General features: G+C 38.5%; 1 protein-coding gene across 1 annotated transcript in view; it reads right to left on the reverse strand.

The window, feature by feature from the left end:
* Positions 1–12,634, reverse strand: part of SH3D19 (SH3 domain containing 19) — a 79,127-nt gene that overhangs the window by 55,146 nt on the left and 11,347 nt on the right. Inside the window, exon 2 of the mRNA XM_007951550.1 lies at positions 952–1,064. Within this exon, the coding sequence (XP_007949741.1) occupies positions 952–1,064 (113 nt within the window). The remainder of the gene's footprint in view (positions 1–951; positions 1,065–12,634) is intronic.

The following is a 12,634-nucleotide window of genomic DNA, read 5'->3' on the forward strand; positions in this document are numbered from 1 at the left end:
AATATATGTTGTAAATTCTAATCTCTATGCCTATGGTTATAATCCCATTTGGGTATGGGTTGTTTTTGTTATGTTAATGAGGCAGGAAGAGTGTAGGGTAATCTTATAAAATACAAAAAGAACAGATGAGGACAAGCAAGCAAGCAAGCAAGCAAAGTTTGGGGAAGAGAGACTCCAAGCCACATTAAGATTGTCCAAAAGCAGAAACTGAGAAAGGAGAAGGACCTTCCTTCAGAGCTGACAGAGACAGAAAGCCTTCCTTAGAGTTGGTTCCCTGCATTTGGACTTCCAGCTTCCTTAACTGTGAGAAAATAAATTTCTGTTAGTTAAAGCCAACCATTTGTGGTATTTCTGTTAAGGCAGCACTAGATAACTAAGACACTCTTTAGAAGATGGAGCAATCTACTTCCATAGTGATACTGCCTTGGAAACCCAAGGAGGGGTCGCTGTGAGTTGGATCCGACTTGAGGGCAGCGAGTGTTTTTTGTTGTTGTTGTTAACTGGCACACTATAGAGCAGTATTTTTTAAAAGTAATTTTTCTTTAAATTTCAAGTTAACAAATTCTTATGCTAATTATTTTATGATTATGCCACTAAATGGGTATTTTAAATAAACATTGATAATTTGACTAAATATATTTCTACAAATATTAAACATTTTTAGAGATTTTCAATACCCTTCACATTATTAATAGGTATCATTTAAAAGACAATGTCATTACATTGGTATAGAAAGAATTATCTTATAATGAAGTACAATGAATTAGCCTAATTCTTTTACTCTGTATGGATTTTAAAATATGTACATCACATTAAAGATGTACATGGGGCTTGAAAATTGCTTTGTAGTAAAGATATTTTTTATCTGACCAGTAGTAAAATAATTTAGACCTCAGTTGAGTGTTTAAAACTAGCACACAGCTTGGTCTTCAACCTCATATGACCACTTACCAAGTTTCTGGTTCTGTCAACATTACTGAGTTTTCCAGATACTGTACTGTAAGTGTTTCCAATGGGTTTTTCAATAGGGAGAGGAGGTGGACTTTGTGGATCCTCATGTAAACCTGAAAAAATAGTAATTCATCAGTAATTTCTGGCCTTTCAGGATTCCAAAGGATGAAATATTTATAGCTTGATTACTTAGGAAAATGACTACCATAAATGAGCCATACAAAGAATGGATAGCTAAGCAAAAGAGAAGTTCCTAGCAAACCTCAGAAAATTGATGGGTTAGTAGATACCAGTTAGTGTTACTGAATGTTTTATAGAGAGTGAAAATAGTACTAAATAAATGCAAGAGCAGCTGGCATTTGTTGAGACCTTTCTTTGTGCTAGTCCTTACATTAGGCAATTTATTCACATACATTTCTCCAGTCAACATCTATGTGTTATATCTGTGCGGTTAACTACTAGCCACACATGAATTTTTTTAAAATTATGGTGAAATATATACATCAAAACATTTGCCAATACAATTTCCACATTTATAATTCAATGACAGTGATTACATTTTTTCATGTTGTGCCACCATCATCACTATCCTTTTCCAAAATATTCCAAAATACATTATGCACCCATAGCAGAAACTCTCTCTTTCCCCTTTCCCTCTGGTAAACATTAATAATCTTTGATTTCTATATATTTGCTTATTTCATATAAGTGAGATCATACAGTATTTTTGTCTTTTTGCAACTGAGTTAATTTGCTCAGTATGTTTTTAAGGTTCATATATGTCATGGCATGTATCAGAACTTAATTTCTCTTTATGGCTGTGTAATACTTCATTGTATATACAGGCCATATTTTGTTTATCCATATATCTGTTGATGGACATTTTGGTTGTTTCCACCATTTGGCTACTGTAAAAAGTGCTATAATGTACATTGGTGTATAGGCACATGTGGTGATTTAAACTTAAATTTAAATTGATTAAAATTAAATAAAATGATTTTCAGTTTCTCAGTTACATGAGCCCCATTTCAAGTACTCAACAGCCATATATGTCTAGGGGCTACAATACTGGACAACACAAATACAGAACATATTCATCTCTATAGAAAGCTCTATCAGACAGTATTTTGCAAGTATGTAAACCTGAAAAAAGCCCACCTCTTCTCCCTGTTGAAAAGCCCATTGGAAACCCTTATAGTACAGTATTAACATCCCACTCATTTTACAGATGAAGAAACTGAGGCTGAGAAAAAAATAAATGAACTACCCAAGGTCTTTAAGCTAGCACTCACCAGATTATTCTAATAAGCTATGCTGCTTCTTAATAGGTGGTATATTCAATCCTCCCCCATCCAAATAATGGATTTTTTTTTTTTCTAATTTATTACCTTCAGATCAATGGGCTTAGTAATCCTAAATTTAATAAACATTACCTTTATACTCAAATCACATCCTTATTTCAGTGACAGTGCAGCCCTAGCTTATTTTAAAAAGAAAACAAAGATGACTTAGACAGCTAATTAAAATCTGTGTGCAGAAATACGAGAGAAGATGATGACTATGACATGCTGAAGCCTCTTTTTCCATACTTCCTGGATGGGGCATTGAAAAAAGATGAGAAATTTTTTCCTTTCTTTCAAAGGAACATCCCCTGCTTCCATTTCATATGAAAAACCTACAAGAGGATGATTTATCAGGGCTTCCTGTTTTAGCCACAGACAGGAAAACAGTCTGAAAGGGAGGAAAATACCCAGGCCAACTATTAGGAAGACAATGATTCAGAGATGGGCAGGTGTTCTTAGTGAGAGGCAGGACTAGTCTGGGAATTAAGACAAAGGAACATCCCAACTCAGTCACCAACTTGAAGACTTTCTCTGTGTTGCAGTTTTCTTATTTTTACAAGGAACTAATGAGTCATTTACAATATAATATTGTGACAAGTAACGAAGAATAGAAAGGTAAAAATAATGAAAGCAGAGAGGAGATAATTTCATGGCAGGAAGGAGTATCTGGTGTGTATATGTGGGGTGGTGGTGGTGGTAAAGGGTTTCCCATTTTAAATAGTCCAATCAAGGAAGATATTACTGAGAAAAGTGGCACTTGAGCAAAAACCTGAAAGAATGGTGAGGGAGGAGCCACCCAGCTATCTGGGCAAAGGACATTCTAGGCAGAAGGAACAGGTACCAAGAGGAAGGAGCTGAAAGTTTCAAAGAACAGCCAAGATCGGAGCAAAAGAGAAAGAAGTAAAAAAAAAAAAAGACTCAGAGAAGAGACTAGTCTACAGGACTTATAGTCTACACGAACCACAGCCTCATCTTGAGACCACCTTGAGCCTGCCTTGAGACCAGAAGAACTAGTCTACCACTACTGATTGACCATTCCAACCATGGACATAAGAGATTCTATCTGGGACCCCAGATAGAATGGGAAGAGAATGTAGAACAAACCTCCAATTCCTTAAAATGGTGAGACTTACAGGACTGGGAGAGATGAGAGGTAGAAACTATTACCCTGAGATACTCTTTAAACTAGGAATTCAAACCACTCCTGGGGGTCACCTACTAGCCAGAAGACAGAGTGGCTCATAAAATAAATAATATTTGTGAGTACTCTTATCCTGTAAATAATCATCTAAATGAGACCTAATGGTTAACATTTACCCTAGATCAAAGATGAAAAGGTAAGGGAGAGACAAGGATGCTAAATTAATGGAAACAAAACAAACAGATGGAAATAATGACAATGCTGAACATATTGTGAAAAGTATAACCAATGTCACTGAATAATATGTATAACCAAAACCAAACTCACTGCCATCGAGTCGATTCTGACTCATAGTGACCCCCATTGGGTTTCCAAGGCTGTAAATCTTTAGAAGCAAACTGCTTCATCTTTCTTCCATGGAGTGTCTGGTGGGTTCGAACTACTGATCTTTTGGTTAACAGCCAAATGCCTTAACCACTGTATCACTAGAGCTTCTTGAATAATATGTATAGACACTGTTAAACGAGACCTAATTTGCTATGTATTTTTTCTCCAAAATTACAATATTAAAAAACAAACAAACAAAAAACCATCCAAGAGCTTTATATCACAAAGCTATTCCTTTCATTCCTTGCCCCTGTAAGTTCTACAGGCATCAGCAGTTGCATTCTTCTTCCTCCACAGCATATATGTATTGCTTAATGATTATAATAACAAAACACTAGGAAACAACTTTTTGTATAAATAGAAATAACTCTAAAAACTGTTTTGGTACTTCAGTTTCCTCACATTGAGCAGTATAGATACAACTTTCTAATAGTTTCTGGAGTTTTCTCAGGGATAATAAAGGTACCCCTCAGTGTATCCTTCTGAAGCTTTTGTAAGTATCAATCTACTTTACAGGTGTGCAGGCCTGAGTCTGCTATCCTTTGAAAGGTCTTCTAAGATTGGCTATCGGATAATGTTTGGGAACTTGATATCAGGAAGGTTTCTACAATTCTTCGAACTGATAAGAGTGGCTCATTGTGCTTAAACTATTTGGGCAAACAACGTGGTTGATGCTGAACACCTGCTTTCCTTCTGGGAGTCTGGAATTTTGCCATGTGGCAGGCAGGGGTGCCTACATGACTAGCCCCCAATAAAAACTCTGAGCACTGAATTGCTAATGAGTTTCCTTGATCAACACCTTTTCTTACATGCTGACGCAACTTGTTGCTAGGGGAATTAAGCATATCCTATGAGAACTCTTGGAAGCTTATGTCTAGTTTCTTCCAGACTTTGCTTTGTGCACCTTTTCCCTTTGCAGATTTTGCTTTATATCCTGTGAGTTGTCCTAGTGAATCATCAAACCTGGGGAACCACAACACAACAAGAGAGCAAATTTACATGTAGAAGTTAGAAGTTGTATTGTTTAAAACCTACATGAGCATCTGATAATATCTATTATTGTTATTTCTCACTATGCTTAAAATCCAGAATACATTTAACAAGATAACAGCAGAGTGGCAAACAACTGCTAACTGTCTCAAACAACCCAATAAGCTATCATTTCCCTGATGTGTGGGCTATATAATGCTGTCAAAAGAAATATACCACCAGTTGTTTAATCTAATGCTACCATATGACCTCCTAAGAAGAGAGAACCCATTAGAATTTGGTACTAGTCACTTTTTCTCCAGTTTGTTCTTCACAGCATCTCAGTTCAATCTTAATACTTGCCTGGGAGCCACCAGTTAATAACAAAATCATCACCTGAATAACAAAACCATCACCAGATCAAAACCAGTATGTTCTTCCAGGTAGTACTTTATAGAAAAACCAACCTCTTAAAGAGATTATTATGACATAGGGTAGGACTGCAATATAACTGTGGGGTGCTATAGGTGAAGGACTGGGACACTGGTACTGCTGTTGGGGGGAATGGAGTGGGCAGATCCTCTTGTTAGACACAAACAAGGATGCATCTAGGTTGTACAAAGGCACTGCAGGTATAAATGAAACCAGAAGCTCATGGAGGAAGTTGTGTGATCACTAGAGGCAATACTCGCAACCACTACGGAACCCACCAAAAAAAAAACAAAAACAAACCAAACTTACTGCCATTGAGTCGATTGTGACTCATAGCAACCCCTTTTGGGTTTCCAAGGTGGTAAATCTTTATGGAAGTAGATTACCCAGTCTTCCTTCTGCAGAGTGGCTGGTAGGTTTGAACCTCAACCCTCCGGTTAGCAGTCAAATGCCTTAGGCACTACGGTACCAGAGCTCCTTATGGAACCCACCACACCCACATAATTTTTAATTATCTCTGGAAACAAACAAACAAACAAAATCTGTCCTCTTTGCTTTTCCTTTACAGTAAATATCAGATTTCTTTTTGAAAAACTTAACGGCCCTAAAAAATTTCACTTGTTGTACCATTAAAAATCCCCTAAAAATGTACATCAAAATGTGGTGGTCCACTAATTTTTGTACCTTGTTATCTTTTTAGAGCTTTTGGTTAATAATGTTCTTCACGTAATTCACAGATAAGCATATCTGGATCACAGTGATTGATTCCTAAAAGGAATACACAACTTTATTTGCTATTAGTTTCAATTACTTCCCCACCAAATCTTTACCTGTGTCAGTAAGATGGGACACTACAGTTGTTTTGAGTGTCAGCCTCCCTCTTTTCTCTCTGCCTAAAGACAACCTTAAAGAGCAATTTACTGTACTAATTCTTCAAAAAATAGTGAAAAAATAACTTGCTCTAAATGTCCTTGGCTATAAATAATGCTAAATGGCACATCAAACATAAATTCAAAAGCAGACATTGATAAATTAGCATATATCCTCCCAGGCTTGGAAAGGCAAATAAAGAAGGTGGAGAAGCACTTACATTTTCCTGATTTGGCTGGAATTCGAATCACAGTGGGCTTCCTGGTGGGTGCTGGTTGAACTGCTAGTTCCTTTGTTGGTTCTGTTTTTGTGGGGAGCTGAAAGGGATCTAATGAAAAACACAGTTTATTTTGCATTTTAGTTAACAAGGACGCACACAAAAAGCCTCATTTATAATTAAAGAGTCATATTTTTCATGCCCCAGGGAAAAGTATTCATGGATAAACAAAATCTCAGTTTGCAGAGACAAAAACAAAGTTGGTGCTCATGAAAGGAAATAACTAAGTGCTCTCTAAATAATTCATATGGCTGTTCTTTCTCTCTGAAGAGAGAGATCCAGGGCAATCTTGAATTATGTAGAAGCTATCTTTCATGGGCGTGCAATCATTTTGTAAGTGTCTGCCTGAAAATGAGGGACAATTGGAACACAGAGCCAATCTTCCCCTATTCTGAAGCCTCCTAGATACCTCAGGAAAGAAGGACTCCCTTCTTCCCTATGTTCTTTGGGCTTGTACTGTAAGACAAAACCCCAGACTTGCCAGTGGCTTTGGTCCATATCAGCACCAGGCAGGTACTTAGCAGTCAGATTGAGAGGTTCAGGAAAACTACACTTTAGTAACATAGAAATGAAAAATATCTTATCTCAGAAAGAAAACAAGACACCTCTCTTCAAATATTTAATTTTGGGGAAAGGATAGATTTTTTCCATCTTAACTGACTTGTTTAAAATGAACAGTATATGCTTAACCCATTGCCGTCATGGCGGATGGGACTCATAGCGACCCCTCATTGGGTTTCTGAGGCAGTATCACTACAGAAGTAGATTGCCCAACCTTCCTTCCGAGGAGTGGCTGCTGGGTTTGAACTGCCAGCCTTCTGGTTAGCAATCAAATGCCTTAGGCCCATGTTAAATAAAAGGATAACCACTCTTTTACTGAAAGAAACTTTTTCTTGACTTCTGGTAAGATGGAGGAATAGGCAGATAAGCAACACAGACCCTCTTCAACAAAGAAAAGAAACGTCAATTGACAGAGATAGAAGATAATCCTGGAGCCCTGAGCTTTGAAAGGAACTATACAGAAGTTGTGAGGCCTGAGTCCTAATGCCCTCCAGGTAATTCTTTAACCAGGAGTCTTTAGCCAAGTCCTAAGGAATGTGAGGCTTGAGCCCTAATGCCCTCCAGGTAATTCTTTAATCTTTAGTGCCGGGGATTCCAGCACGTCCACCCACGCATAAGAGCTTTACCTGGCTCCAGCACAGTCTCCCACATCTCAGGGCGTTATCTCCCCTCCAGATAATTATTCTCTAACCAGTCTTTAGTGCCAGAGACTCCAGCACGTCCCCCCACGTCTCAGAGCTCTACCCTAAACCCCCTAGCAACAACCAATCATTTGTACCCCTTTGCCTTGGTGCTACTCCACCCTATATTTTTCCTATAAAAATGCAATAGTAAGAGAACACGGGGTCTTTTGCCCAAACCACTGCATCAGTGTAAGCAGAGACCCTAGCTTGAGCTAGCCAATAAACTCTCCTTCTTGCACTTGCCTTGTTGTGTGTTGGCAAATTCCTCGCGCCGACCAACTCCTTCCTAACCTGGGCTCAATACAGTGAATTAGGCACCAACTAGTGGAAAAACCTGAACGAAACAGTGAGTACAGAGATGACTGGAGCTGCGGACTGTCAGCTACTCTAACGGGACCAACAGCCTGAATATTGCCAAGTGGTGTTGGGACCTGAGAATTGACCTAAAAAAGATCAGCCCTGGTCACTAAGGGATACAGGGACCACTGATCTGGTGGCCTATGACTAGAAAGGGAAACAGCAAGGTGGGAGACAACCTGAGCTGTTGACTTTCCGCTGTCCAGAGGGTGCAGCCATTTTGATTGTTTACACGTGGCAGCTATTTTGGATATTTATAAGTGGCAGCCATTTTGAATCTTTACAAGTGGCAACCATTTTGGATTTTAAAGTGATAGCATCCTTATTAGGATTCCAGGGACCTAGGAATAGGCTCTGTTTCCCAAAGGGTGGCAGGGACATATGAGAGGCTGACAACAGGAAAGGAGACAGGTGGTAAGTGTATAAGTGCTGCTCACTAGCAAACAGAGGAGCATAGCACAGTATCCTGCTTGCATAGATAACATACAAACAAAACAAAGAAAGTGAAAATCGTGGACAAGTCACTCCAACATACAATCACCAATTAAATATAAACACAAAATTGTCACAATGCCTCAGAGACAACAGAGCATAGTAGTCCACACAAAGAAGCAAGATAAAGCAGAAGAAACAAGGAACCAGGATACAGACCCAAAATACATCCCTGAGGAAGGTGCATCATTGGAACTCTCTGATAAGCAATTCAAAAGAATTATACTTAGGTATCTTCAATGAATTGAGAGAGAGATTAAGGAAAACACAGACAAAATCCTAGACCCATTTCAAAAGACAATACAGGAACAAAATGACAAAATAAATGAAAAATTAGAAATGATACAAAATCTATACACAGAAATCCAGAAGATTAATATTAAATTTTCAGAAATAGATAAGACATTGAATGGGCAAAGGTGCAGAATTGAATCAATGGAAGACAGAATTAGGGAGATTGAAGGCAAATACCTGCACACTTCTTTGGAAGGGGACAAATCAGAAAAAAGATCAAAACAAAATGAAGAAGGCCTAAGGTTCATGTGGGATACCATCAAAAGGAATAACCTATGTGTAACTACAATTCCAGAACAGAAAGACACAAATAAAACCACAGAGAAAATTGTCAAAGATGTGTTGGAAGAGAATTTTCCTGGCATGATGAAAGATGAGACTATATCCATTCAGGAAGTCCAATGAACCCCAAATAGGATAGACCCCAAAAGAAAATCACCCAGACATATCATCATCAAACTTACCAAAACCAAAGACAAAGAAAGAATCATGAGAGCAGCACAGGAAAAATGAAGAGTTACCTACAAGGGGCAACCAATAAGATGAAGCTTGGATTTCTCAACAGAAACCATGCAGGAGAGAAGACAATGGGATGTTATATATAAAACCCGGAAGGAGAAAAATTTCCAACCAAGAATTATGTACCCAGCCAAACTGTGCCTCAAATATGATGGTGAAATTAGGACATTTCCAGATAAGGAGAAATTAAGGGAATTTGGTAAAACCAGACCAACCTTACAAGAGATGCTAAAGCGAGTCCTTTGGACAGATAAGCAACAACAGCCAACAACAACTGACCATTAATGCACATGATGACATAACCCAGAAACCAACCCAGCTATGGAAGTATCCCAAGTAAATAAGCCTACAAGATTGTCAACAGGGAACCAGAGACATCAGTTGACAAATGAGGACAACTACAAACCAAAAAGAGGGAAAAAACTGTTTCATTACAGAACATCTACACGGTAGGGAAGTCAAGACAGCTATGAGATAGAATGGACTGTTCTAAATTTGGGAAGAAAACTGTAAATCATAGGGTAACCTCAAAGAAGAATGATAAACCTTCACATCAAAAAAGAAGACCAGCATAAATATTCAGCAAATACTAAAACAACAGCAATGAAGGAAGTGATAACACAATTCATAAACAAAATGAGCTCAGCATAGAAAATTATATGGAACAAAGAAATTGACACCACGAAAAAGCACATAACAAAAATGACAGTAACAAATTCATATTTGCCAATAATTACATATCTGTTAAGGGACTTATCTCTAAGATTTATAGCGGAAGAGTGGATGACCAAACTATGCTACGTACATATAATGGAAGGCTATGTAGCACTAAAGAATAATGTAGAGTCTGCAAAACACTGCATAATATGGATGAACTTGGAGGACATTATGCTGAGTGAAATAAGTCAATCACAGAAGGATAAATACAGTATTAGTTCATTGTTGTGGAGGGTCAAGGAAAGGTTCATACATGGAGGGAAACTTTCTTTGTTGGTTGCCAGGGGTGGGAGGGGATGGGAAGGAACACTGCAAAAACAATAAATAAATAAATAAATAAAATGCATTAATCCATGTCACTTCAGTTTTGTGTATTTCACTGTACATAAATTATATTTCAATAAAATGCATAAAAAAGAAACCTTTTCCTTCAATGTAAATGTTCTTTTCACTGTTTGAAAAAATGACCACAAAATTTAAATCAATAGACTGTCATTGTTTTTGCTGTTATGTGCTGAGACGGTCCCGACTCAGGGGTTTCCAAGGTGGTTATCACCACAGAAGTAGATTGTCCAACCTTCCTTCTGAGGAGTGGCTGGTGGGTTTGAACTGCCAGCCTTCTGGTTAGCAGTCAAGTGCCTTAACCACTACGCTACCAGCACCTAATAAATAAAATCCTATATACACTGGATACTCTAAACAGCCCACAGAATCCCATGAGGCTATCTTTGCCTTTAGTCAACAAGAGGCAGAATGAGGATATGCTGTTAATTCTGCATCTGTTCTATGGATGTTGCCTGTGGGGAGATCCTACCTATAAACCAATGCTCTCTGTAGCTCCTGTGATGAACAGCATTCATGCTTTGCCTGTGTTATGAGCTGTAGCTCAATAAGCACCTTTTGCTGACCAGCTCTTTGCAGGATACACAAAGAGCTGAGCCAAAAATAAGAAGGTTATTCAGTTCTCAAATCCCTCCCCTTCTCTTTCGCCCCACACTCAGCCAACCCCACCGTTTTATGAACTGCCAAAAGCATCCATCATTAGTCACTTGCTAACTTAATCTAATATTCACCATGTGCCAGTAACAGTGCTAGGTAGGACATACGGTAAACTACAATCCACCCCATCTTGCATATTAGCTAACATTATTATTATTAGGCTACTGAGAAGAAATCTAACAGCTCACAGATGAACCAAGGCCTGCCTAAATTCAGGAAACTAATGAAAGATTATCAAAATAATATCATAAAACTAAAAAAAAAAAGACTTATGTAATAATCACACAGCTTTTACCATTGTTACCTATGCTCATCCAAAATAAACAAAATTCTCGCTTTTAGGTTTAAACAAATTCCTTAAGTTAATTCTTTATTTTGTTATAGTCATTGTCTTTTATTTCAAAAGCAGTATTTGTTGAGGAAAATGGAAACAGTACGGAAATAACATAGAAAACAAACAAAAAAAAAAACCTCATTCCTCGAGTAATGATTAGTGTCTAAAATCTGGCATATCTGCATAAAACAAAAACAAACTCAGATTCGACTCACAGCAACCCCTCCTTGGGTTTCTGAGGTGGTATTTCTATGGAAGTAAATTGCTCAATTTACCTTCTGAGGAGTAGTTGGTGGGTTTGAACCACCAGCCTTCTGGTTAGCAGTCAAATGCCTAAGGAACTATGCCACCAGGCAGATTATTATTATTATTATTATTCCTATAAAAATTACATGCATTCTGTGGTAGTTAAGTCATGTGCCAACTTGACGGCCTGGTTTTGAGTGGCTGGGCAGCTGGATGTAGTTATTGCCCATGATGAGACTGGTAATCAACTGTATGGTGGAATCTACTATGAGCAGCTAAGTAGCTGCCTTAGGGATGTGGTTTACTTCCAGTATATAAGAAGCAGCTTTGAGAATGGTCTTGAGCTTTTCGGCATGTTTGGATCCTGCATTTATTTGGTCGAGCCATCAGTGAGTGGCTTGCCATGTTGCCTGCCGGTTGTTCAATAATCTTGCCTGCCCTGTTGTTCAATAATCTTGGGACTGTGCTATCTTATTTGTTGCCCTTGGGTTTGTCAGCCTCAACAGTCAGCAGCTGTAACTACATAGATGCCTCCAACTCTGGTGGGCTGGGAGCAAGAGGAAGAGCTGAAGCCCAAGGTTGAGGGGCCTTCACCTAGCCCCCAGAGCTGACGCTTTGAACTTGGACTTCTAGCTTCCTAAACTGTAAGAGAATAAATCCCTGTTTGTTAAAGCCATACATTTGTGATATTTTCTGTTACAGTAGCACTAGATAACCAAAACACATCCTTATTTCAAACTCACTGCTGTTGAGTTGGATTTGACTCATAGCAAGCCTTCCTTGGGTTTCTGAGGCAGTATCCCTACGGAAGTAGATTGCCCAACATGCTTTGGAGGAATGGCTGGTGGGTTTGAACTGCCTGCCTCCTAGTTAGCAGTCAATGCCTTAGGCACTATGCCACTAGAGCTCCTACATCCTTATTTAGGTGTGTATGTAAGGAAGGTTGGGCAATCCTACTTCCGTAGTGATACTGCCTCGGAAACCCAAGGAGGGGTCGCTATGAGTCGGGGCCGACTCGGCACATAACAACAACAAATATATATATATATATATATATATATA

This window comes from Orycteropus afer, unplaced genomic scaffold, assembly GCF_000298275.1.
Source record: "Orycteropus afer afer isolate SDZICR_OR568_19922 unplaced genomic scaffold, OryAfe1.0 scaffold00297, whole genome shotgun sequence".
Taxonomy (NCBI): domain Eukaryota; kingdom Metazoa; phylum Chordata; class Mammalia; order Tubulidentata; family Orycteropodidae; genus Orycteropus; species Orycteropus afer.